The sequence below is a fragment of the Hordeum vulgare genome, chromosome 3H (assembly GCF_904849725.1).
Source record: "Hordeum vulgare subsp. vulgare chromosome 3H, MorexV3_pseudomolecules_assembly, whole genome shotgun sequence".
Lineage (NCBI taxonomy): Eukaryota > Viridiplantae > Streptophyta > Magnoliopsida > Poales > Poaceae > Hordeum > Hordeum vulgare.
The window spans coordinates 548,356,204-548,383,653 of NC_058520.1; the positions used below are offsets into that span (position 1 = coordinate 548,356,204).

Here is a 27,450-nt window from a genome sequence, read left to right on the forward strand (position 1 = left end):
ACAAGGGTCCTTGAACTTATACATACTGATATATGTGGACCTTTTAACGTAAAATCTGTGGATGGTTTTGATTCTTTCATTACCTTCATGGATGATTTCTCTCGCTATGGCTATATTTACCCTATACGTGATCGGTCCGAAGCCTTGGACAAATTTAAGATTTATAAAGGAGAGGTTGAAAACCAACTCGATCTAAAGATCAAGGTAGTACGATCTGATCGCGGGGGAGAATATTATGGCAGGCATGCTCCTTATGGGCAAATTCCAGGACCGTTTGCTAAACATCTTGCTGAAAATGGAATTATTGCCCAATATTCAATGCCCGATGAACCTCAGCAAAATGGTGTAGCTGAGCGTCGCAACCGCACTCTGATGGATATGGTACGAAGCATGTTTAGTCATGCAAGCTTACCAGTAAACCTTTGGATGGAGGCATTGAAAACAGCTGCACACATCCTGAATCTTGCTCCAACTAAGTCAGCACCGAGCACACCTTATGAGATGTGGACGGGAAAGAAACCGAGCATGAATTACTTGCGTGTGTGGGGCTGCCCAGCTGAAGCTAAAGTATTCAATCCACAAATTAAGAAGTTGGACCCAAAGACAATTAGTTGTTTTTTCATTGGGTACCCTCATAGAGGAAAAGGATACCGTTTTTATTGCCCAGGTCACACCACCAAGTTTGTGGAAACCAGGCAAGTGGTATTTTTTGAGGATAATGAAGTCACTGAGGTTAGGGCAATTGATCTTGAGGAGAAGCGGGTGTATGTCCCATCCCCGACTATCCGAGACAGCTTTATCCCTATGACTATCACGCACGAGACACCGGCTGGTGATCCCGAACCTGAAGTGGATCCTCAATCTGACGAGGAGCCTCAGCATAATGAAGATCCTCCTCAGGACGAGGACTCCCAACCAAATGATGATCCTCAACCTAATCCTCAACCTTCTCGGGCAAGAAGAAACACGCATACTAATGAGCCTGTGAGAAGGTCGCAACGAGATAAGAAAAAGGCCATCCCAAATGATTATGTCACTTTCATGTGTGAGGATGAAAACGACATCGGGAAGGCACAAAATCCGACCTCATATAAAGAAGCCACTAAAAGTGAAGACGTGTCCAAATGGATGGTTGCCATGGAAGTTGAATTGAAATCTATGAGCTCGAATGATGTTTGGGACTTAACAGAAGTTCCCTATGGAGCCAAAAGGGTAGGCTGCAAATGGGTTTACAAAACCAAATATGACTCCAAAGGGAACGTTGAAAGGTTCAAAGCGAGACTTGTAGCAAAGGGTTTTACACAGAGAGAAGGGATCGACTATAAGGAAACCTTCTCACATGTGTCGGCAAAGGACTCCTTCAGAATAGTCATGGCACTTGTAGCTCATTATGATTTAGAGTCGCATCAAATGGATGTCAAGACGGCATTTTTGAATGGTGACTTAAAAGAAGAAGTCTACATGACTCAACTTGAAGGTTTTGTCATGGAAGGAAAAGAACATATGGCATGTCGTTTAAAGAAATCCATATATGGCTTGAAGCAGGCTTCAAGATAGTGGTACCTAAAGTTCGACAAGGTTATTAGAACTTTTGGTTTTAAAGAAAATGAAGTGGACAACTGCATATACGTTAAGTTCAAAGGCAGTAGGTTCACAATTTTAGTCCTATATGTGGATGACATTCTGTTGGCTTGCAGTGATAAAGATATGCTGCAAGAGACCAAGAGATTTTTGTCCTCGAATTTTGACATGAAGGATCTTGGTGAAGCCTCATATGTCCTTGGCATTGAGATTCATCGAGATAGGTCCAACGGAACAATAGGACTATCACAGAAGGCAGACCTTGAGAAAGTACTAAAGAAATACAATATGCATAAGTGCTCTTCTACACCTGCCCCCATAGTCAAGGGAGATAAGTTTGGGACATTCCAATGTTCAAGGAACCAAAATGAAACTGATCAGATGAAGTCGGTTCCCTATGCTTCGGCTGTCGGAAGCATCATGTATGCTCAAGTGTGTACACACCCTGACTTAGCTTTTGTAACCGGGATGCTTGGCAGATTCCAATCTAATCCAGGACCGGACCACTGGAAGGCCGCAAAGAAAGTCTTGCGTTATATGCAAGGTACTAAAGATTTCATGCTTACATATAAGAAGTCCGATAACCTGGAAGTTATTGGTTACTCAGACTCTGATCTTGCCGGGTGTGTGGATAGCAAGAAATCCACGTCAGGTTATATATTCACACTCGCCGGTGGAGCCATATCGTGGAAAAGCTCCAAGCAAACGATAGTTGCCTCATCTACGATGCAGGCAGAGTTTATAGCATGTTTTGAGGCCACTGGGCAGGCTGTATGGCTAAAGAATTTTCTTCCCGGACTTAAGGTGGTTGACAGCATTTCCAAACCACTCACATTGTACTGCGATAATGAACCCGCGGTTTTCTATGCCAATAATAACAAGTCAAGTGTTGCTGCATGCACATTGACCTAAAGTATCGGGTTGTTCAACATAGAATCCAGGATCAAACTATTAATGTTAAGCATATCAGTACGACACGTATGCTTGCGGATCCGCTCACTAAAGGCTTACCACCCAATATATTTCGTGAGCATGTAGCCGGCATGGGATTATTGGAAGCCTCTTGATTCTGGAATAATGGGACCACTAATATAACCACTCCCCATTAAGTAATATGTATTCTGTTTCGAGATAGGATGAGTGCTATGAGTATGGCGGTTCAATGGCATTTGATTTGTCGTTGTAACACCTTGCTCTGGTATATCATTCCTATGGAGAATGGACAAAAGTTAATGAGCCTAACGATCAAGGGGGAGAATGTTGGTATTTGATCTAAGGCCCAACGGGCTGTAGAGAAAAGAAAGAAAGAAAGAAAAAAAAAAGGCCAAAGGATAAACACAAAGTAACGTAAAAGAGAGGGCCATGATCCAACGAACGTTCCCTCGTCACAACAAAAGCGCCCTGATCGGGGGCACCCTAACCAACGTGGTTTTGGTCCCCTGTCGCCAGCGCACATAAAAGGGTGGGGAGCAGTCGGCACCTGCGTGCGAGATCTAATTCACGTACGGTCTACTACTGCTCCCTACATCCCTAAAACCCTATCCGATCTGGGGGAGCGCTGCACGACGGGAAGACCATCACCAAGCTCTGTCCCTGTTCCAGGACAGTGCCGGTGGCGCCCGGAGGGACGCCGCTTCCCGCCACGACCGTCTACCCCGAGCCTGCATCATGCCTGCATCGAGCAGGCACGGACATCGCATCGCCTACACCAATGGCCTCAACCATTGATGGTAAGAATCAATCTCTCTCTCACTTCCTTTGTTTAGGTGGTCTAATTGCTAGGCATAAGATACAGAGGTTGTAGTTTAGATCATCATCAAACCTGTCGTACGTATCAAAATTACAGTTGGTCGCTGTGGACGTGATTGGTACTCTGCTCGCTTACAACAAGGGTCTTCGTGTATGGCCACTGGAAAGGCATGTCTTGACTATAATGCACAAAGGCTTCAAGCTTTGCATACACTGAGTTGGCAAGGAAATACCCATGCTTTGGATTTGTGGCAAAGATGCCATCGAATGGTGGAGGATTTGTGTCAAGGATTCATTTGTTAAGGTAAAACCGTTTTGCAGATATGGACTTCCTTCAGGTTCCTGGTGATATAATTTCTCAATGTATACTGTAGGATAGCTATGATTATGATGGCGACACATTTGACAAAATGTTCAAGCGTACTTATTCTTCCTTCGGCTTATCTGCGCCTTACTGGTGTTTCGTGATGCACAACCCTTCATGAGAGTACTCAGGGAAAAGGAGAGTACAACCTCACTATTTTTCTTCATTAAATACAGTGCCACATAAACAAAATGCCTATGAAACCGCGTTAAAAGACTTGCATTGATACATACCTAATTGTCGCAGGTTGCTGAGTAGAGATAATTGTGTGAAATGAAAACCAGGCTGCCTCAAGTACACCATCACAGCCGGAGTAAGCCAATTGAAATTTCAATCTAATCAAGGTCAATGTTTGAGCATTTATCATCGCAAAAAAAAAAGTTTGAGCATTTATCAAGTGTTTTTTTTTCTAGAATTTATCAAGTGTACCCGCCGTGTTCTGTACCATGGGCTCCCACAAAAGCCAAGCAGGCCGAATAATAAGAACTGGGCCCTAAACCAAGTTCTCGTCACAGATCCTCCGTCGTGTGATGGACACAGCGCCAGCCGTCAGGTTGATTAGGGAAAATTTCGTTTAGTCCCACATCGTTCGTCCACAGCAGGAGGCACGACGAAGAGGCCATAAAAGGGGCCAGCTGCTACCTGAATCCTCACTTACCTGGACGGGGTCAATGAGCGATCAAGAAGGCTCATGGCCTAGGTTGGCAGCCTCCATTGCACTTGGGAGGAGTGCTGGCTTACCATCTCCCCAAGTGGGAGAATGGACGTCATAATTTGTTGTAGAGGGGGTACGCGTTCGCGCGGCCCCTGCCAATCTTGAGGTTAAATTTTCAGTTATCTTTCTTTCTTTTCCATTGTAACAATGTACTAATACTCGTTGTCTTGCTAGCTAGAAAAATTCCTGCCTTTGTCAGACATCAGAAAAGAGAAATCATGATCTTGTTTTCCTTTTGTTTGATCGCACTAGTAATGCTGACTCAAGTGCGCGTGGACCTCATCGTGTATTCTGCGACAAGCTTTGAGAACAGAGAGGATCTGTCCTCCAGCAACTTGGCCGGCGTTTGGTGCTCCACAGCCACGCCTGTAAATTTTTTGGCAGTGTTCGTCAGTCCACTACATAAATGATAAATGTCGCACCCAATAGAGAGTCGTAGCTGTAAATTCATTTGAAGGGGTGACGATATGATAGCTGACCGTTGTCAAGAAGCAAGACTATATCGCTGTGAAGGACCGAGGTGATTCGATGCGCGATCGTGATGACGGTCGCCTCCGAGAAATGCTGCTGCAGTGTCTTCTGGATCAGGTTATCTGTTGCGGTGTCTACCGAAGCGGTGGCTTCGTCCAGGACCAGTATCTTGGTCCGTCTCAGGATCACCCTACCGAGACAGACGAGCTGACGCTGGCCCACGCTCCAGTTCTCACCGTTCTCCACCACTGCGAGCGGAGTTTCTGATTTCAGAAGAAGCAAGACTACCAGAATGTGAACTGTATGGCTTTCGTGCAGACCAGACCTGGAGAATCAAGTTTCAGCTCCTTTTTCCGAACTTCATCTCCTAGCTGACAGTGGTCCAAGGCCTGAAATGTAGAGTATTTAAATAAAAAAAAGTGAGTGGACTATAGGACGAAATTTGGAGACAGATCAAGCTGAGATGATCAGATTCGAGAAATGAAAATGTATAATGCATGTGAACATCGAGACTACCTCCCAGATTTGATTGTCAGTGTACTCGCCTAGAGGGTCAAGGTTGTGTCTCACGGTGCCGTCGAACATCGTTGGGTCTTGCGGAATGATGCTCAATCTAGATCTCAGATCATGCAAACCGATGGTGCAAATGTCGATGCCGTCTACTATTATCTGTCCGACAGTGGGATCCATGATACGGAAAAGGGCCTGTATGAGAGTTGATTTACCACTGCCTGTTCTACCAACAATACCCGTCTTCATGCCTCCAGGAAAAGTGACTGTAAGACCCTTCAGAACAAACGGTAGTTGTGGAGCATATTTCACCTGCATCATTCTTAAAATGTGAAGGACCTGTGATGGCAAAGCACCGAATCTGGATTTGGCCATGAGTCTAGATTTCTGAAAGTTTACTGACAAGGTCAAAAAATGTGCTTACATGCAGGTTATGGAGCTGAATTTCTCCTTCCGACGGCCAGTTATGAGCTAACCCATCTTCAGATATTGAAAGAGGAGCCTCTTCAGGAAGGCTTAGGTATTGCAAAATTCTTTCTACTGAGATGATCTTGTTCTCCAAATTGCACATGCTTGTTACAAGCGTTACTTGCATTATGTTCAGATTAAGCCCATATGTGACTACAAGGCCAGCAATTCCTGGACGTGGGATGGAATTTCAGTTGTGAACTCAGATCGCTTCTCCCACCATTTTGTTCAGTATAAAATGTGTTTGAAACCTATTACTGTGTTTCTTTTTGTTTAATACCGGTGTAAATTCCCCCCTATCTCAAATTAAATATAGCTTCCAGGCAGTTATTTCGAAACAAAAAAATGTCGGGAACTAGCATCATACCTGGATCAATGATACCGGCTGGCAGATTGATTAAAAATATCAAAGCGATGGCAAATGTAAGGGATGAGAGCATATCCATGCGGAAGCAAAGCCACTCCATTGCTCCAGCATTGTAGAATTTTGGTCGTGAGTAGGCATCCATTAGCTGGTTATTAGTTGATAAAAACTGATTTTCCTTGCCAAAACTTCTAATGATTGTTGATCCAGTTATTGATTCTACAAAATGTTGTATGATAGGAGCTTTGCAAATCCCGACCATCCTTTGCAACTCTCTGGCTGTATCAATATAGTAGCGCTGCAAAATAATATGTGGGATACATTGAGTGAGGATGGGGATACATCGAATCGACACGAAATAGTGATATTCAGTGGAACTGAGGAATATTTCTCTCTATATAATTATATGTTGATATTGCGGCTAGAACAGCGAAGGATAGCAAGTAGGATAAAGTACCTGGTACCAGAGGCAAACAACAATTACAGGAATGAAAACAACAAAGACCTGCCATGCAACTTGAGACATCACAACAATAGTTCCACCAAGTTGTATGAAGGCAAACGCGATAGAACCCATCCTGTTAGCAATGCTGGTGTCCACTAGGCTTTGATCAGTCGAAGCCTAAAAAAACAAGTTCTTGTATTAACATGCTCCAAGCAAATGAACTGAACTTCATAGGATTTGTTTTTGACAATGACTTACCCTATTCAAGATGCGCCCACTTGGAGTGGAATCAAAGAAAGACATCGGAGCTCGGAATATGGATACATGCATCTTGTTAAACAACAGAGTTGCTGTCTTGTATGCAGCTGGTACAAGAAACAGGGCTCTCACGAAGGTGCACACCGAGCTTCCAAGGGCCAATGCGACATAGACGTATATTAGTGTGTACATGCTGACCGGAGGCTCGACGTCCTTCGACGCAGGAGCAGCCCAGGCCATCCAGTAATTGCTAGCAATGTGAAGCACTTCAAAAGATATCTGAGCGAGCAGCACGAATGGTACAAGAGCTCCCCCATAAGCTATGGTGAGGTACTTCCAGTAGACCCAAAACCCCACCCTGCCCCTCTCCCTTTCTTCTTCCTGTACCAGCTGCCCATTCTGACCATGGCCATCATCTTGTTTGACATTTTGCTTATCCTTTTTCTCAGCTGATGGTAGTGACCCGGACAGGCTTGCCGCTCCACTGGACGAGAAAGCCTCACTGGCTCCATTCACAACATTCATTGTGTCAATCGCTGCAAGAGCATCTTGGTGAGCACCTACCAGTTCCATAAACTCTTCCCCTGAGCCAAGTATTTCATTGTATCTGCCAGATTGTGCTATTACCCCATCTTTCATTACCTACAATGCAGTTGCTCTATAAGACTATTTTGCCGGTTGTGGCATTTTTAATATTATTTTTAGCCTTATGTTTTTGTTCGAGACTATGAGGTACCGAACTTTGTTTACTTCATTAATAAAAGGGCCGTATGCATCATGCTGATGCAGAGGCCGGAGGTAATCCTCCTTTTCTAAAAAAAAAAAGTTGCTCTATAAGAGAAATACTTCATGGAAATAAATATCACATGAAGATTTTTCAAAAAGAAATACACACGAATTATTTGCTCATGAAAATCTCACCAGAATAAGATCAGCTGCAGGTAAAAATTCAAGCTGATGAGTGACGTACATCACTGTTTTTTGAGCCAATGCCCCAAGCAAGCATTCCTACAGAAGACAGAAGAAACCTTAAGAAATTTCTTTTATCAAATTCCTGTGGAGCAGCAAATAAAAGATACCATTGCACCTTGAATATGTGGGATCCTGTATGAGCATCGACAGCGCTGAAGGGATCGTCGAACAAATAAATGTCGGCGTCCTGATACAGCGCTCGTGCTATCTGAACTCTCTGCTTCTGCCCACCGCTGAGGTTGATGCCTCGCTCTCCAATGACCGTCTGGTCGCCCGATGGGAAGCTCTCCAAGTCTTTCTTCAGCGAACACAACTCCAGCACTCTGTCATACTTCTCACTGTCCATCTGCTTGCCGAACAGTATGTTCTCCTGAACCTTGCCGCTCTGTATCCACGCTGACTGGCTCACATAGGCTATTGTCCCGCAAGTCCTGACCATTCCTGATAGCTTCGGAACCTCGCCAAGAATGCAAGAGAGCAGGCTCGATTTTCCGGAGCCGACCGTGCCGCAGACCGCCACACACATGCCTTGCCGAGCTCGAAAGTTGAGGCCCTTGAGCGTTGGCATTTCAGGCGAGGCCTCCCAGGAAAAGCACCCATTGCTGACCTCAACTGCAACATCTGAGCTGCCGATTGGCAGCCTCTGCACAGCGTCTGTTGGGAACTCCTCGAGGCACAGGAAGGAGGCTATCCTGTCAAGAGACACCTTTGTCTGAATGATGGCCGAGATCCTGTCCGGAAGGTTGTATATCGATTCCTGCAGCACCCGGAGTGTGGCCAATGCAGACAGCACCTTGCCCGACTCCAATGGTATCCCCATTAGTATGCATGCTCCGAAGGTGACCACGGCGATGAAAGTAGGGGCACTCCAGAAGATGAAGGTGATCATGGTCGAGGTGTAAAGGTACTTCTTGAGCCAGTTTGTTTCTGTCTTCCTGAGGGCGATGATCTTGGACAAGAACTTCATCTCCCACCCCTGCAGCTTGAGAATCCTCATGTTGCGTAGGATCTCGGACGTCGCCTTCATTCTAACATCCTTGCTCTTCATCAGATTCTTCTGGAGCTTCTCCTGGACTTTCACCGAAGGAACATTGACAAGCATGACGACCACGGTGGCGCCGAGCGCGGCGAGCGAGGCAAGCCCGAGAGTGGAGTAGAGGACGAACATCGCCATGCTTACTTGGAGCGGTACCAGCCACAGGTCGTGGATGTACCAGGAGGAGTTCCCGACGCGGTCGGCGTCGACGCCGACGATGTTGACCATCTCGCCGCTCGAGTGGGTCTGCCTGGAACGGCCGGAGAGGGCCAGCCCTTTCTCGTACACGACGGCGACGAGCGCGGACCGCGCCCGTATCCCGACCTGCTGCAGCCGGAAGCACGAGTGCTGTTGGGACAAACACTCGAACACCTTGGCTGCGATGAAGGCGAGGACAAGGAGCTGCCCCTTCCTCGCGTGCCTCTCGTCGCCGCCGTTGAGGTACTGCACGAGGGAGTCGATGAGGTACGGGCCGACGTAGGTGGCCACGTTGTAGACCAGAGCGTAGAGCGCGGTCACCGCGACGTGCCATCGGAAGGTGCGCACCAGCACCTTGGCGAGCTTGAACGCCGTCACCCTTTGGGCGGTGGTGCCGTCGCCGGCCAGCCTCTCGAGGTTGGCCTTGAACGAGGGGAGCAGGCCGGCCACGCTGTCGCCGGGGTCGAGGCCCGGGACGTCGTCGAGGCCGAGGGCCTTCTTGTGGCCCACGGCGAGCAGCGGCCCCATCCAGGAGAAGGTGAGGACGCCGAGGAGGCCGGCGCCGGAGAACGCGGAGGCATAGGCGCTGTTGCTCTCACTCGCGCCATTTAGCAGAGGCTCCTCGGAAGCAGACCCGCCTGCTAGTTCCCTCTTGCCCAACAGCCCGGCGACGAGCAGTACCACGGCCGCGAGGACCGAGGCGGCGTCGAGCGCCCACGAACGCGCGGGCACGGGAACCCCGTCGAGGCTCGTGGCGGCGTGGACGGCGACCTCGAGAACCGAGAGCAGCAGGAAGAGCGCCCACCAGAGCCTGAGCGGCGCGGGGAACCGCTCCTCGCGGCGGAACTCGAACTGCAGGTACGCCGCGAGCAGCAGCCACGCCACCGCCCGCACGGCGCCATCCGCCAGGTCCGCCGCCGCGTCGAGCGGATATCCGGCGCCGGTGCCCAGGTAGCAGGAGTACGCGGCGAGGAGGAGCTGGAACGCCGCCAGAGCCCACGTGGCGCAGGCCGCCACCGCGTGGCACCGGAACCCGCACGCGGCGACGACCGTGTCCTTCCCGCGGCGGGGGAAGAGCCGGCTCCCAGCAACGGCGAGGACGAGGATGAGGTGGACCGCGGCGCTGGCGCCGTGGAGGAAGAGGCACGGCAGTGATCGCTCGGTCACCGCCATCGCTGCCGCGGCGCGGCGCGTGCGCTCGTGACGCGCAGCTCGATTCTAGAGGGTGTTTGGTTGGCTTCCACCCAGCTTCCGTCTACCGGGCTTTTGGCTTCGAAGCCGGAAGCCGGAAGCCGACTCGAAGCCCAACCAAAGAAGCTTTTGGTTTCGAAGCCGGTAGACGGAAGCTGGGTGGAAGCCAACCAAACACCCCCTTAAGCTGGAGTCGGAGTGGACTGGCTGCTGTAGACTGTAGTTGGTGGTCACTTGACCATCTTCAAAAGCCGGACAACCGCGCTAAAATAAAGATAGTCGAAATAACTATTTTTTATACGCGTCGGCTCCAATGATCACTCAAAAAATTGTACCCACATCGTTCTAGCAAACATGCACGAGGAGCCGACGCTTGTAACATATTCATTTTAATAATATAGTGATAATTCAAACATAAAAAAAGATATAACATAGCTCGCCGGCGCTTCGGTTGCCGCCGCATCCGTCGCACGTCCTGTAAGTTTCTTCTTCGGCCGCCTAAAGGAGTCGTCCACCGCTTTGTTCTTCTTCACGGATACCTTACCCGCCTTCACCATCATCGCATTTGTGATCTTCGAGAGGGGGGGGGGGGCACGTGGCTTCACGGCGGGCGCCGACGCGACGTCACCCGTCGAGGTCGTCCGTGGCGTCATGAAAAGGCCGCGGGATACCGTTGGTTGGAAGAGCACCGGCGAAGGCGAAGCCAAAGCTCCTTGGGCTAGGGTTTGCGTCGCCGACGGCAGCGAAGGGGTCACGGGCGTAGGAAGAGGTGAGGGGGATGTCGGTGCGGCTGTCCATCGGGCAAATTCGCCGACGACAACGCGAGGCGGGGGTGGAAGGGGGGGAGGCGGGGCGGCCGAAGAGGATGGCGATAGTGCGGCGCGGACGTTTGAGTGTGCAGCGCGCGAGATTGGACACACGAAATAAGCGACGCGCGATGCTGTTTCGCCTCGTGCTTTGAATTATTTATACCGCACGCGCATTTTTTGTATTTTTCATTGGAAAGTTTGAAACGGCCACGCACACCAAAAATACAATTTATTCAGCGCGACCTAATATCGTGTGCGCCTGTTGTTGGAGGTGCTCTAAGTCCTTGGTCAATTGTTAACCTTGGGTTGAATGTTGTCTACTAGTCCGTTTGTTCTCCTTGATGGCTCAGTATCAAATACAATAACTTTAAAAGGTAGAGACAAGGTTGGCAAGGCAAAGCATGACCGCCATCGGTCTTGTTGGAAATGGCGTCACCACTGATGGAATGGGCACACATCTCATCTTTAGTTTTCGATACCGACCGTCGGCTCACTGATTCCACTGGAGAAAAGGACGGGTGAATGGGGAGTACACGCATCGTGTGGGTAGAAAGTAAGCCTGATTGCATGGCAGCATGGTCATCGTCGTCTTTCATTTTCATAGCACGTGTATGCACGGCGAGGAATTTCCAAGAAGGTATACCTGCTGCCATGGTCATCGTCGTCTTTCATTTTCATAGCACGTGTATGCAGGGCGAGGAATTTCCAAGAAGGTATACCTGGGTGTCAATACAAGTTACGGATGAGCTAGTTCGCTGTCGCCAGAGGTGTCGTCCGGCTTACACGCGCGACACGGATGAAGCCTTGTTTGGTACTAGGGTTTTAAGAAGATTGATGGGGATATGTTTGCTCAGTGTGAGTTTCAAGTTTTTTACAAAGGTCGCAACGAATAGGCTGGCACAGATAGCACATTCTATTGTACAACACACTCAACAACTTTCATGCCCGGTAGACACATCCTAGAAGGGGTTGTGGTACTACATGAGACGCTACACGAAATACACTCTAAAAAATTAGATGGAGTAATTTTTTAAGGTGGATTTTGAAAAAAAACATATGATAAAGTTAAATGGCCTTTTCTGCAACAAGCCCTACGAATGAAAGGGTTCAATGAAGCCTCGAGGGCACAAGTGGATACCTTTATTCAGAAGGGTGGTGTGGGGATAAAGATGAATGATGACATGGGTCATTATTTTCAAACCTACAAAGGCTTAAGACAGGGAGATTCGATGTCTCCAATTTTATTCAACATAGTTGCTGATATGTTGAATGTTCTCATAAATCGAGCTAACAAGAACACTCTTATTGGGGGACTGGTTCCACATTTGGTGGATGGAGGGGTGTCCATCTTACAATATGCGAACGACACAATCATTTTTATGGAATATGACATCGTCAAAGCTAGAAATATGAAGTTAATATTGTGCTTGTTTGAACAACTCTCGGGACTAAAGATTAACTTTAAGAAAAGCGAATTGTTCTGTTTTGGGCAAGCTAAGGAAGAACAAGAAGCGTACAAGCAATTATTCGGTTGTGAGATGGGCTCTTTACCGTTTAATTACTTGGGTATTCCTATCCATCACAGAAAAATAACAAATAAGGAATGGAAATGTATTGAGGATCGGTTTGCAAAAAGATTAAATTGCTGGAAGGGCAAACTTATGTCATATGGGGACCGGCTAGTGCTTATCAACTCAGTGTTGACAAGCCTATCGATGTTTCTCCTATCCTTTTTTGAGATACCAGTAGGGGTATGGAAAGACTTGACTTTTATCGATCTTGTTTTTTTTTGGCAAAGTGATGAGAAGAAGAAATACAGACTTGCCAAATGGGACATGATGTGCAGACCAAAAGAGCAGGGCGGGTTAGGGATAGAGAATTTACATATTGAAAACTTTGCTTGTTAAGCAAATGGATTTATAGATTGTCGGTGGAGACGGAAGAAACGTGGGTACAAATTTTACGTAACAAGTACCTACAAACCAAAACGTTGGCTCAAGTTACAGTGAAACATTCAGATTCACCATTCTGGAAAGGCTTAATGAAGACAAAAGAAACCTTCTTTCACAGGGTGAAGTTTCACGTAGGCAATGGTAACACGACCAGATTTTAGGAAGACACGTGGTTAGGAGAGACACCACTATCTATGCAATATCCGGTATTATATAATATTATGCGACATAAAGAGGCTTATGTCGCTACAGTTTTGCAGACAACTCCTCTTAATATTCAATTTAGGAGGTCCTTGATAGGAGAACGATGGAATTCGTGGCTCCACTTGGTACGTAGGTTGATGGATGTACAACTCTCTGATCAACGAGGCACTATCCACTGAAAATTAACTACAAATGGTAGTTTTTCAGTGAAATCAATGTATGCACACCTTATTAATACCGGAACAATTCCTACCTCTTCACAAATTTGGAAAATTAAAGTACCACTCAAAATCAAGATTTTCATGTGGTTTCTTCATAAAGGGGTAACTCACGAAAGATAACCTGATTAAGAGAAACTGGGTGAGTAATCGTACATGTTGTTTTTGTGACAATAATGAATCAGTCAAACACCTCTTTCTCGAATGTCCTTTGGCTAGACTTTTATGGCGTACTATTCATATAGTTTTCAATACAAACACTCCATTAAGTATGAACATGTTATTTGGGACGTGGCTTAATGGGGTGAAAGCCAACACAGCTAAGCACATTCGGATAGGAGCATGTGCATTGCTATGCGATAGGAGAATGATATAATTTTTAACAACAATAACTTCAACAATTTCTTACAGGTCATATACAGAGCAACCTCTTCGATCCGTACGTAGTCGTTACTCACGCGGAGTCCAGTGAGCGTTTGTTTATTGGGTGCAATCTGTGGGAGACGACATCGCAGGCTATCTTCAACCGATATGGATGACAACAAACTAACAGACTAGGTGTATAGACATCATAGTCTGGGATCGAGATGGCCAAGGCTGGCATGTAATTTTATTTTCATTTTGAGCCTTTGTGCTCCTGCTGAACTTGCACTTTGTTTGAACCTATTTGTTTAAATAAAATGGTTGCATGCATCGTCGTGATGCAGAGGCCGGAGGCTCTCCTCCTTTTCAAAAAATAAATAATAATAACCAGATTCAACTTAAGAATTTTCTTCCTTTGTGTCTTGATGGATTGATATAGCGAAAAGATATATGTATAATAAATACTTCCTCCGTCCCAAAATTCTTGTCTTAAATTTGTCTACAAATAAATGTATCTAAATACTAAAATGTGATTGGATACATTTATATCTACATAAATTTAAGACAAGAATATTAAAACGAAGGAAATAGTAACCAGTGAGGGTAGACAACACCCACAACTGACAGTCTGAAACGGCATAGTAGTTGCCCTTTAGAGCAGTTGTAGCTAACGCACACGTGCCTCGTTTTGGGTGGTGAGCGTCAAGCATTGGATATCCGGATCTTGACATTAAAGAAGCAAGCCCTCTTCTCCTTCTAAGAGCAACTCTAGCAGACCTTTTAAAATGGCCGGCCCGCAAAAAAATCGACGACTATACGGGTTTGGGTTTATTTTCTTGTCAGGACAGACACTACAAACGTGGCCCGACCTGGAAATGTTTTACGGTGACCCGTAAACACGATCCCTCGACCGGTATAATTGCGGGTTCGACCGCTGGATACGGGTCGAAATCCTATCCCTCCGCCGCCGCGAAAAGCCCCCCTCACCTCACCGTCGGCGCCTCCAATCCGTCGCCGCGCGCCTCCATTACGCCGCGTAGCCGCTCCAATCCACCGCCGCGCATGGCCAGCTCCGGTAGTCGTAGGGACGACGACCCCGAGAGGGCTTGTCGCGTCAGATCCGACGCCGCCCGTAAGCGCGCCGCCCGCCGGTACACGCGCTGGGGCCTGACGCCGCCACCGTCGCTCCTCCGTCGCGAGACAGAGGAGTACGACCGCGTGCGCGGCTGCCTCTTCTCCGACAGCAGCTTAATCGCGTCGAGCTCCCGCTCGTCCTCCTCCGTCCCACCGGTGAAGAGGGAGCTCGAAGAGATCCCATCGGTGAAGATGGAGCCGGAGGCCGAGGCGGTGTCGGAGCGACGTGCCGGGGCCGTCGTCGGACCGGAGGACTTCCTCCCTCCGACGGAGGCGGATTGCCTCCTGCCCGTGCTGCTGGCGCGGAGTGCACGGGAGGCCGAAGAGGACCAGCAGCGCCGCCGGAGGGAGGAGGAAATCGACACCGTGCTCTACGAGCAGGGTATCGCGTCAGCCATCGCCTTCGGCCACAAGGTGGAGGAGTGGCGCCGCGAAGCTACTGCGTAGAAGCGCATCTACGTCGAGCTCTCCTTCGACGAGGACGACGACTGAATGTAGGCTATCTACTACTGCACGAGCTCGACTCCGGTGAGCTTCATTTTACGTAGTGCGATAATAGCTCCAGTAGGTGATGCCCCATCTAGTACTGATGAATGTAGTGTTGTATGATCATGAATGTAGTGTTGTATGATCATGACTGTGGTTCTGAACATGCCCGCGAATGTTTATTTTTCAAATTATGCAGTTTATTATGCGGGTTCTGTTCTGTAGGACAACTTTTCGTCCCGTAAAACCACACTTCGACGATTTGCAGGTCGTGAATATACAGGGTCTAGAGTTGCTCTAAATGTACCACCAAAAAGAAAATTATAATAGCAAGTTACAAGAAGAATGGCTGCTCTAGTTTTCATTCGTACATGCTGGCATTCACTACCTCTTCCACCTCCATCAACGTACGGTGCAGCAAGACAATGTGTGCATAGGTTACTACTAGCAAAAGAGCCTGTGAGTTGCAACGGAAGAAAAATAACACACGCTCTGAACGCAATATATTTTCACATGGCATCACATTTGTGTTGCCGACGATGGCTTTAGTGCTCACACAATGAAAACGCGTTTGAATATACAGTCACTCGGAATAAGATGAGAAATATGTTGTTTCTCCCACGAGGTTTTTCAAAGGTGTGCATGTGTTGTTAACGATGTTTTATTTCCTCTCAATTTGGTTTTAATTTAATGGATGTTTATTACAATTCGTATCATCGCCGGAAAGAGAGAAAAAAGGACCGTGCACTACAGATTAAGTTTGCACCAAAAATAATATTTAAGAAGTATTCAATAGCTAAAAATAACATTCTATTTAGATTCTACACGTTTTTTAATCAAATTTCATATATAACATTTTAAAATCGGAGTTACGGTTTAAAAGATATGGATAATTTGTTTTAGATAAAATGTGGATTGATTAACTGAAAAAATAGGATTTATTTTTTTAAAATACGAAGGTCAACATTAATTCACTTGTTTACACAAACCTCGTATCAACAGTTTAGTATACATCATCGTATATTGATTGGTTATTGTGCACGATGAAAAATAGGATGACTATATACATATTGTAACCATTAGCATATGATAGCTAGTAGGAATCAACATCCGCTATTATCTTTTGTGAGAGCACTAAACTGTTATATCTACTCAAGTTAAATGAGACAAGAAACATGTGGTAGGAATCAACATCCACTATAGTGTCAACTCTATCTTTTGTGAGAACATTAAACTGTTATATGTACTCAAGTTAAATGGGACAAGAAACATGTGTAATAGGCATTTCCAAAATAACCAAAATAGAGAAGGTATTAATTAATATTGCACAATAAGCTTTATTGTAGAAAGTAACATGCAAAATAATAGCATATTTTAAATCTTCACTTTTTTCTGAGCAATTTTCATATATAACATGTTAGATTTGGAGTTAGGATTTAAAAGATATGAATGTTTTAAAAGCATTTGAATTTACACAAAAAATAAAGCAATGGGAAACATGTGTAATAGGCATTTCCAAAATAAGCAATATAGAGAAGGTATTAATCAATATTGCGCAATAAGCTTTATTGTAGAAAGTAACATGCAAAATAATAGCATATTTGAAATCTTCACTTTTTCTGAGCGATTTTCATATATAACATGTTAGATTTGAAGTTAGATTTAAAAGATATGAATGTTTTAAAAGCATTTGAATTTACACAAAAAATGAAGCAAAAGGGGATAAGCATTTGAATTTACACAAAAAATAAAGCAAAAGGGGATAAAAACAGGGCAGTGGAGGAGTCGAACTCAGGTCTCCTCCTAGTGCTGGAGCAAGGCATCGGTGTGTTAGCCAGTGGGCTAGATCCAAGACTGTGCTTAAATAGAGGTGGCAATTTATACTCCCTCTGTCCCAAAATAAGTGTCTAAACTTTGTACTAGCTCTAGTGTAAAGTTACACTAAGCTTAAGACAGTTATTTTAAGACGGAGGGAGTATATACCAAATGGAACGAACCGCTTTTTCCTTTTTCACTTAAGAAAGTAATGCGGGTTCAATACACAAAACGTGAGAGACTTTTTTGTAAAATCATCATAACGAAAGACAAAAGCATTAGCTGCTTTATTATTAGGGAAAGATGAACGTACGATATCAGATCGATCAGATCCAAACCAAAAAACACTAAATACCACGATTTTCCAGCGATGGAAACCTGGTCCGTAATTCCACCAATGTACCACGCATGGCATCAAAGTTCCAAGCAGGAGACGCGAATAATCCCGCGGCAAGCAAACCATATATAGCTAGACGTCAAAATCCTGTTACATAACCCTCGAACTCGAAGCGAAACGCCACTGCTTGGATGCTTGGTCAGAAGAGAAGAGCGCGGCGCCATATTTTGGCCGTCGAACTACGGCACGGCGGGCGGGCGGCGGCAGGTGAACCCTAATTAGCTCCGCCTCCGCGATCAACGAAACCCACCAGCGGACGAAGCGATAAACAACAAGATAGCTAGGCCATGGACTTGATAATTACCTGATGAGGCAGGAGAGGGACTTGCAGTGGTTAGTGGCCTGGAGCCTGGGCTGGTGGTGGTGCGCCAAGCAAGGCATTGCTACTCCTAAGTGCAAGGGATTGATCTATCTAGTCGAGTTGCTTGTGAAACACTCTGCGATCGGTGATGGATGCTTGTATGTATGTGGCATCTGGTGAAGAGCGAGGGAGCGGTGCGTATAAGGCCCTGTTGATTTTGAGCCCAGCTTCATAACATGTGCGGCAGTATATATATGGACAACATATGAACGTCACAAGTCCCGCATAAAAATTAAGTGGGCTACTACTTAATCCCACATAAAAACTGATGCCCAATGCGGACAAGTGGCAGAGCATCCAGCAAGCCGCCCACTTACATCTTGACCTGGAGGAAGCTGCGGCTGGACGGGGAGTCTCCTGAGCCGACGAGCCGACGGCGGCTAAGGTCGAGGAGGCGCCGGCAGCGCGGCGACAGAGGGATGGGGTCGCAGACGTCGAGACGGACTGGGCGGAGGAGGGGCGAGAGACCACCTCGATCGTGTCGGCGTCGAAGCGGCTTCTTGTAGACCAACAGTAGTCCACGGAGACGGAGAGCGACACGGTCGTGCGTGTGTCGTAAAATTTCGTTCATGATCAATATTATGATCTTCATAAAGTTCCATAAATTATCATACAGTACAGTTTCATTCGTGCAGCACGGTCCCACACGAACCGTGTCGCTCTCCGTCCAAGGGGATTTAAAAGAAGCCTGAGCTAAATATAACATTCATAATTTCGTATCCAATTTTCGTGAAATTTACGCATTTCCTTCTCGTCAACTCCTCATCAAAAACAAAACAGTGTATCAAGTTGAAAAGCCTAGCTTTTCAGTGGATGACGCTACATATAGTGTTGGAATATGATAGCAAGCTAGCAGGCAGTACTTCAACCCCCCCCCCCCCCCCTCCAAAAAAATAAATAAATAAACTAGCAGGCAGTACAAATGCTGGTGGCTGAAGTGAAAAATCTTCTGGATAGTAGGGAGTGTTGTGTTCAATGAAAAAAATAGCGCGCTAATAGCGTATTTGAAAACTAAACGCTGCGCTATGCATATTTCACTCGCTACAGCGCTTTTCACGCTAAATACGACAATTTCGCGCTATAGCGCGTATCGGCGATATTTTTTCGACGCGGCGCTATTTCTTCAGACGAATTTTTCATCAGCCCACTATTCTTTTGGGTTTTCTGGCCCAATAACCCTAACCGACGGCGACCAAACCTATAGCGACGACCAGACATACTGAGCGAACCCTAAATGCCTAACCAAACCTACCGAGCGACGGCGGCAGCGACGGCCACAGGTGCTTCGCCTGTCTCCTCCAGCCAGGGCCGACCGCCTCTTGCCGCCTCCTCCGCTCGCAGCCTCCTCTCCTCTTGCCGCCTCCTCGGTTTTAGCTGCTGAAATATGTCAGTTGTGTTGCTATATGCTGAAATCTAAAAAATGTTTTGTGACACGCTATTTTGCAAAATAGCGCGCTATTAGCACGCTATTTCGTTCATAGCGTTTTTTTGAAGGCTGCGCTATTTCGAATAGCGCGCTATTTTTTTCCTTGGTTGTGTTACTCATATATCTAGGAAGCAAAATAAAGTTAGTTATGTGTTAGCAAACTTTGACAGATTGGAGAGTCGTATTGTGGTGTGCCTCTGATCTCGACGTGATAACATTTTAGGATGTCTAGGGATGGACTCTCGTGCTCATAAGTAATACAATCCTTTAACCCCCCCCCCCCCCCCCCCCCGGCATACACCTGTGTACGGTGTACCAAGTACTACCGTCTTCTCGTGAAAGAAAGAAATACCTCCATGCGCTTAGTGTTTTTCGGCTCCCGTCGATTTATTTACTGTTTTTTCATCTTCTGTTGGTGCTGTCGTTGATCTGCTTCGTCTCCTGTAACCTTATGGTCATGGAAGCGCGATGAATTCTGACCCTTGTTGGCGGGGGGCTCATGCTTCATTTTTTTTTAATTTGTTTATGGTTTGTATCCTACCTAGGAAGATGAGGCGGCCATGGCTTCCTGAAGATGAAACAAGGTTCTGCATGCCTAGCCTCCATCGTGGTGTCGTCATAGTGCGCGTGGAGATGTGTCTAACGGATCTCACGAAATTCAATCGGCATTTTTCTTTGGTGGATCTGCATGGACTCGGGCTTCGTTCGGCTACGTTCATATGTCTATAAGTTGGATCCTTGTGCTTATTTTCATTGACGGGGTTGCTCTAGTGTGTTGGTCCTCTAGGGTTTTAGCACAACGATTTTTTGATTTTTTACTGCAACAAAGTTTGCACGGCTCCCTCCCGTGAAGAAGGGTGATTGACAGCGTCGTGTCTTCAGCTCGCTCCGGTGGTTCTAGTCATCACTAGATGGTCTACAAACATGAATGCTCATATTCTTATACTGCCATGATGTTTGATTAATAGATTGAAAAAAAAAAAAGAATCCGCAAAAAGAAAGGCAAAGACTGCCCATTTCCGTTCCATTGCTCCATGAAGTCATGACCATCACGTACCACCCAAAAGAACGTACGCTCAGTACAATAGTCGAGGGAAGGAGGACCAAGGGCAAAATGCTCAAGGAAAAAACAGTGACATGTACTCCTGAGCATTTTGTTAGAAAATTGTGTTAACGGATACACCATGCACCGGAAACCCCTAGTCACTGCTCTAAAAGAGAAGATGCAACCATGTGCAGCAAAGTTCAGTGGATGAAGGCAACAACGCTCTAGGAATTTGGCATCTCAAGTGACATTTCACCAGCGAAACATTCTATTTGGGGATCTGCACAAAATCTTACTAGTGGAAATCGTTATGTTGCCTCCACGACAAACCGAAGTATGAAGGGTGACATACATCATGAAATCAAAACCGATACATCTTGTCAGCCAATGGAAACAGCAAATTGCTATCTTTGCTGCGACTAACAGTTCCAGTCAGGTCTGATGTTGACTGTTTCCTCGCCATTCCGTACGGCTTGAGGAGGCTTGCCGGCTTGAGGAGGCTTGCGATCGCGAGTCTCGTGCCCGTGCCGGTCCATTCTGGACCCCTCCAGCAACAGGCTCGTACCTTGTACTCGCACCATTCCTATTATACCTATTAGTCTGATGGTCGGGTGTGTATTGCGTCCCCTGCCAGTTCTGGTATGGTCCTTGGCCTGCAGTATAGGCCGGCTGATTGTGATATCCATTCTGGTATTGTCTTGGCATGTAGAACCCAGTTGAATGGCCCTGCGGTTGACTCTGATAGTTGTATGGTTCTGGCCTTTGGATCCCGCCTGTATGAACAGGTGACTGACTCTGATACTGGTATCTTGGTGTTTGGAACCCGCTTGTATGAGGCTGCGGTTGACTCTGATACTGGTACGGTCTTGCTGCTTGGTACTCTGGGGTATACGCCTGGTGATGATTATGATTCTGGTATAGTAACCCTGTCGGGTCCCATGTAGGGTGTGCCTGTGGATGGCTCTGACTCGGGTATAATCCTGTTGTTTGGTGCCCCGGAGTATATGCCGATGGGGGATAATGGTTTGGGTATAGCCCTGGCTGTCTTGGTGGCTGATGAACTGCGGTGTTAGTATAAACCTGAGGAGGGTCATGATTTCGGTGGTGTCCTGGCGTTTGGCGCCCTGGAGTATCAATGTTCGCCTGAGTAGGATTTTGGGCTGGTCTGCTTCCTGTAAATCCTTTGGCTCCACGGTGACGTTGCTTAGATACCTTAGCTCCCGCGTTGATTACATGCTGTCGAGTCCTTTGCGGGGTGTTTGTATAATTGTTAGTGATGACTCTTCCGCCAAGTTTTGAGCAAACACCAGGTGTGGACAACATTGCCAGTAAGTCGTTTCGGTCAGTATGCTCGAGAGAAGCTAACTTGCTATTAGCATCACTGAAGGCACTAGCAATTAGGAGGAGCCCTCTCTCACCAACCGCTCTAGCAGCATTATCAGGCCTCTCAACTGGATCTTCGACCTAAACAAGAGTAACAAACAGATGTCATGTCATATAGGGTAAATTCTCAATTATATCAGCAGCAAATGCACAGGATATTGGTCTTACAAACAAGCTATAGGATTTCTTCCTCCGAATTGGAATGTCCTGAATTTTCTTAAACTGACCAGTGTAGGTAGATATCACATCACTCGAAAGGGAGTCAATGTGACAAAACTGCAAACAATATAAAAGATAACCAGTTAGGCTTGATTCTTAAGGTAAAAATGAGGAAATGCAGAATGCCTTTTGATATGAGATTGGTTGTGTCCTTTTGGTATCAAAAATTTAGGCATACCAAATCCCATTGCACATACTCATCCAGCAAATGAGCATTTGCGGATAAATGTTAAACGTGCTTTCGTTGGCAAAAACTTAAGCTAACAACATGAACTAATCCATGAAACCAAGGGATTGGCATATTTAGCAAACTGCAAAGAAGATAGTTTTGCTTTATTGGGAATGTAACCCCAGCAAAATAAACAATGATGTGACAGTTTGCGACTGGCTTATGCTATGTGACGCTGTCCTTTGGAATATAATTAGTTATATGGAGTTTAACAAATTCTAGTAAAATATTTATGCTATCATTGCTCTGGAATATCCTATCAAATCAATTAGCACTTCTCCGTCCTGTAAGTTGTATGACAAATTCTAGTGAAATATTTCTGCTATCACTGTCCTGAAGGATCCTATCAATTAGTTTAAGTATCAACAAAATGGAAGGTGCATTTCAAAATCAGGGAATGGGAAACTCAACTAATTAAAATATGACCTCAAAGTGTACCAGGAAATTAAAAGACCGTAACCAAGACAAAAAGTAATTTTCTGAAAACACAAGTAGCCGTTTTATGAAGATGTTAACTACAAATGATAAGGGTACAATTAAGATAGTCAGAGTGTTGGTTGGCTTAGCGAAGATAGTGAGGGCACAATGCTCAGTTACCTTGTGAAAAAAGGTTGCAAGGAGATGACAAAGAGAGCTTTCATTTCTTTGTTCCTTGTTCTGGCTTTGAAATTTTGCTATATTTGCAGCACAAACCTCATCAAGATGTTCCTCATTATAAAGCGTCATGTCTACATGTGAATGTAAAGAGTAAGTTGCCAAGAACTAGTACTCGGCTAGACAACCATCAGAGAAAATATGAGTTCGCTGAACCTGCAAAATCTTCTGTGATATTTCCTTCATAAATGTCCTCCAAAGGTGGTAGGATTGCCGGCTCACATGTCTCAAAATTTAGCATCAGAGAGGTAAGCAAAAAATATTATTGAAACGATAAATAAGATAATCGGACATAACTTCCAAAGTAAGAAGTATTACCTGAAAATGAAAGAGAACAAGTAGGCAAAGCGAATAGGAGTTCAGGGTCCCACTTTTTGGATCATTAATGTTTTGAGCTTTTGCCCACTCCTTGATCTGCAAGGGAACTTGATGCTGAGCCTTGGGTTTACTAGAAAAAACCCATCAGCAAAAGACTATCACTTCGGAACTTACCAATAAAACCATATCACCAAAACGTTCATCCAAAGTACTGATCCAGTAGAAGATTTTGGATTTAATTCGACCAGGGTAGTTATCCACGGATAAATCGCAGGAAATACCAAAGCGGTTGCTCACGTACTGAAGAACTGGGACTCTTGCTTGAGGAATGAACTCCATATATCCATAAACACCTAAATACAATAAAAGCAGCATAACCAAATTTAAATGAGATGTTCAGTAGGCATGGAGTGCTAAAAACCATCACAGGGGCAAAAAAACAAAGTGCCACAGTAAATTCACTAACCATAGAACAATAATGAAATTCTTGAATAAACCACAGCCAACACATTTAGAATGATGCTCCCTCAGATGATTTTGTACTACTTGGTGCACACAAACATATTACTCCCTCCATTTTTATATACAAGGCCATAAACACATATTACAGGTACCAAGGCAAAAGTTAATGCCTTCTAAGTCAATGTTGCAAGACAACTTGTCTCCTTGTTTACCGTGTAAATTAATGTGTATTTTTCTCTCTCATGTATATCAAGCCAATGATCTCACTCCTGCATGCATGCAAGGGATAATTAATGTCCTTCTTTGCTAGTACTACGAGGCAAACACCATTAATATTGCATCGATTAGTGTTAGTGGCCTTGTATATATGCAAACTGTAATTTTGATAGTGGCCTTGTATATAAAAATGGAGGGAGTATGACTGTTTTACCACAAAAGCTATGAGTATTCACAGGTCGACACTAGAAATTCATCATTCTGGTTAACGCTATTCGCAGGATAGAGTGATCAGGCAATGAATTATGTACTGTAGAATAGATAGAATTACCTCCCTTTTGCAAAGCTGTCCTTACTGCTTTCAAGGTACTTATCTTCTTTTTCTTGTTTATAGGGAGGTTTGAGCCATTCATGAGCTGAACTGATATATCCAAATCTCCTGATTTTGAGTAAAGATTTGATAGAAAGGATCCAAAAGGTTTTGCAGCAGCACCTGTAAGGAAAGTGAGAGAATTAGGTAAAGCAACATTTAAACTGTATCATGAGAAACTTCAAACACCTTTCACTTGACGTTATAGAAATTTCAAATTTCTTGACCTGTATGTTGATTAATTAAGTCTATGACAAGAAATAAATCTATCCTCTTTTAAAGATCATTGTGTGTCCTTTGAGCAACTCATAACCTAGCAAATCACACATTGTCATAGAATTTTGTCCAATGCTAGGTAATAAACTGTAATGTGCCATATAGGTCACTAGTTACACAGTGGCAGACACCTGGACCTGTCAATGAGTCACCGTTGCAATACTTAGTCTCTAAATGAAGTGCATTCACAGGTGACTAGATTACCGCTTCTCATCTATCATCTTTGGTTCTTTGATATTTTCAAACACAAACTACTCTAGGGCTATTTAGGAATACAATAGACTTTATGGAAAACCTTTGGGGATATATTCAACTTTGCAGACGTCCTGTAACGGATTACAAACACTGTGTTTCATAAATTTATATCAAAAGTCCATGGACAAAAGGAAAAGGCTTTCCCTTCAGTAGTGCAGAGTACATCACAAACTTCACTGTCAATATCAGGCTCATTTTCAAATAATGGATAAGGCTCCCATGGTAGCCAAAGGAGTAAGTTACCTTTCAAGGCTGCAACTGGTTGCATGGAAACTTCCAGCTCCTTAATTGCAGATAGTCTTCTGTTCAGATCATCCTCTGCCGGTTTTATTTGAGAGAGGATGTCTTTAATACACTTCTCCAGCACATCGTTGTTGGGGACAAGTTCAATCATGCTGAAATACTGAAGCCAAGAAGAAACATAAGATCAAGCAAGCAAAAAAGGGAAAGTCATATGGGTGTCAATTAGCACCGCTAAACACTAGTTACAAGTACAATGATTGCCCTGGTTTTCTTTCATACAAAATTTTCCAGGACAGAATGTATGAGCCATTTTTCAAAGAACCATAACAAAAGAAGAAGTTCGTGGAGCACTGCATTCTCCGAGACAACCAAACATATCCGTAACTCTCTACAAGTAGAAAATTTATGGAGACCACAAACTAAAACCTAGAATCTTCATGATGAGAAGACAGTGGATTTAGAGGCAGCGCTACCAAGTTTTAACGCAATGGGGATTTTTGAGTATAAGTGACTCCCCTATGATCTTGATGTAAACGAGGCACATGGAATGGAATACCGTCAATTCAACTCGGAGGAGTGGGGTAATTTGAAAATCTCCTACCATATTCAACTATGGCATGAGGGGAAGCATCACTGGCCAAGTCAATGGATGGAGCCTTTTTGTGCATGTCCTATCTTGTTTGTGTTTACCGTACCTACCATTAACACCCATCATGGCAAACAATCCACAAAAAAAAGCTCCCATGGCGCAAGTGATTGTCGCCTCAAAGGCGATTTTTTCTAAATATTGCAGCATATGCTCATCCACGCAAAGGCAAAACCTGAGTACAACTTGGGCCATTCACCACACATGGCATCACGAGTCTTAAAGTAGCTTAATTTGGCGGAGTAGGAAGCAAAGCACTGACATGGCGTGCCTCCATGTATCGAGTATCAGCACTCGAAGCAAGATGCATTTATTTAATCAGAGCGGGCGGGGCCCTAGCGCGATGGCCAGCGAAACCCCACAACCGACGCACACACGCACCCGCTATTCCCAAAATTTCACGCCGGGGTTCGTACTTCGTGCGGACTAGCCGAGGAGAAGTGGCGAGGGGATTTTTACCTGGAGAAAAACAGGAGATAGATCTGGGTTGCTGGGGGAGCGCGAGGTCGGCGGCCGATGAGTGACGACGGCCGATGAGTGGCGGCGGCCTCGTGCGCTGAAGTCGCGTCGGGTCAAGGGGGGCAGGCCGACGAGGGACGAGAGGCGGAGGAGGAGGAGACCATGGCAGGCGGGGGGAAGGGTTATTAGGCAGCGGCCGCGCCGAGTTGAAACGGGGGCGGGGACGGAGACCTGGTCGGGTTCGGAGACGCCGAAGCGGCACGCGCCGGAAGCCGTGGGGGAAAAAGAGGCAGAAACCGAAGCTTTGGATGGATCTGTGGGCCTTGGGGTAGTTAATGTGGTACGTTGCTGACTCGATCACACTCCTTTACAGATGTAAAATTAAATGTACTCTACCCTTTGTCATTTCCTAGTACCTTCGGTGCTAAGGCTAAATTTTCTTTCTCTGTCAAAAGAGAACGCTGATTTTAAATGTTTTCTAAGAGCAACTTCAACGGGTCGATCCAAACAGACAACGATTTCGTCCGCATTTTATCTGTTTGGATAGGTCGCCCGCCCGGCGTCCACCCTGTTTTAGATATGGATCGGCAGCGCGCCCAACGCGCCGACCCATATGTGCCGGCGTGACCGGCTGGCCGTCCTATTTTGTATGATTTTAGTAGTTCGAATCGAAAATAGCATAGTTATTACAAGCCGAATAAAAATAAAAATGTCTCACATAGTTCGTACATAGTTTTGCCAACGAATAAAAGAAGATAAATCTATTGGTTGCCAACATGAGCCCACGTATGTTCAACCAAATCATTTTGCAGTTGCACGTGAGTTTCACAATCACGCATGTCTTGATGAAATTGGGTGAACTGTTCAAACTTATCGCTCCTCCATGCTCACGCACAACATTCTCACCCTGAAACTGAAACCCTTGATCGTACAGATGTTCCGTGCACTCGTCTTCTACGATCATATTATGCATGATCCTTCCTAGCACTCTCTTGCTCTTGGGCAAATCTTTTCCTCTTCTCTCCGGCAGGGTCGGGTATCGTCTTGGCAATAGTGGTCCACTGAGGATAGATACCGTCACCCAGGTAGTATCATTTGTCGTAGTTGTGGCCGTTGACAGTAAAGTTCACCGGTGGGCTGTTGCCTTCGGCAAGCCTAGCAAACACTAGCGAGCGCTGAAGCACGTTG

General features: G+C 45.6%; 2 protein-coding genes and 1 non-coding gene across 3 annotated transcripts; 1 reads left to right on the forward strand and 2 right to left on the reverse strand.

Annotated features, from left to right (window-relative positions):
* The first annotated feature begins 4,344 nt into the window (after positions 1-4,344).
* LOC123445883 lies at positions 4,345-4,505 on the forward strand. Its single transcript, XR_006631241.1, has one exon. It is a non-coding gene; the product is annotated as a U1 spliceosomal RNA (small nuclear RNA).
* Positions 4,506-4,510: 5 nt separating this feature from the next.
* Positions 4,511-10,400, reverse strand: LOC123444907 (ABC transporter C family member 3-like). The gene is made up of 10 exons (XM_045121793.1): positions 8,013-10,400; positions 7,847-7,933; positions 6,926-7,567; positions 6,680-6,844; positions 6,226-6,520; positions 5,815-6,029; positions 5,397-5,702; positions 5,206-5,269; positions 4,889-5,128; positions 4,511-4,775 (listed from the first exon to the last, which is right to left on the reverse strand). Exons 1-10 carry the CDS (start codon positions 10,302-10,304, stop codon positions 4,672-4,674), a joined length of 4,410 nt encoding a protein of 1,469 aa, XP_044977728.1. The 5' UTR covers positions 10,305-10,400; the 3' UTR covers positions 4,511-4,671.
* A 10,363-nt stretch (positions 10,401-20,763) lies between these two features.
* Positions 20,764-26,564, reverse strand: LOC123444908 (protein HESO1). Its single transcript, XM_045121794.1, has 9 exons — positions 26,263-26,564; positions 25,158-25,317; positions 24,345-24,506; positions 23,510-23,688; positions 23,336-23,431; positions 23,174-23,243; positions 22,961-23,091; positions 22,084-22,191; positions 20,764-21,996 (listed from the first exon to the last, which is right to left on the reverse strand). The coding sequence occupies exons 2-9, from the start codon at positions 25,306-25,308 to the stop codon at positions 20,965-20,967; spliced, it is 1,929 nt and encodes a 642-aa protein (XP_044977729.1). The 5' UTR covers positions 25,309-25,317; positions 26,263-26,564; the 3' UTR covers positions 20,764-20,964.
* Positions 26,565-27,450: the final 886 nt, after the last annotated feature.

Bases quoted from the DNA above. Each gene is read 5' to 3' on its own strand.
- LOC123444907 (XM_045121793.1), bottom strand. From the start codon at position 10,304: ATGGCGGTGACCGAGCGATCACTGCCGTGCCTCTTCCTCCACGGCGCC. The intron at 7,568-7,846 runs GTGAGATTTTCA...ACTGCATTGTAG, and splicing joins CTGCAGCTGATCTTATTCTG to GTAATGAAAGATGGGGTAAT. The intron at 6,845-6,925 runs GTAAGTCATTGT...TTGTTTTTTTAG, and splicing joins GTGGGCGCATCTTGAATAGG to GCTTCGACTGATCAAAGCCT.
- LOC123444908 (XM_045121794.1), bottom strand. From the start codon at position 25,308: ATGATTGAACTTGTCCCCAACAACGATGTGCTGGAGAAGTGTATTAAA. The intron at 23,092-23,173 runs GTTCAGCGAACT...ATTCACATGTAG, and splicing joins TATCACAGAAGATTTTGCAG to ACATGACGCTTTATAATGAG. The intron at 22,192-22,960 runs GTAACTGAGCAT...TATTGTTTGCAG, and splicing joins TTGCAACCTTTTTTCACAAG to TTTTGTCACATTGACTCCCT.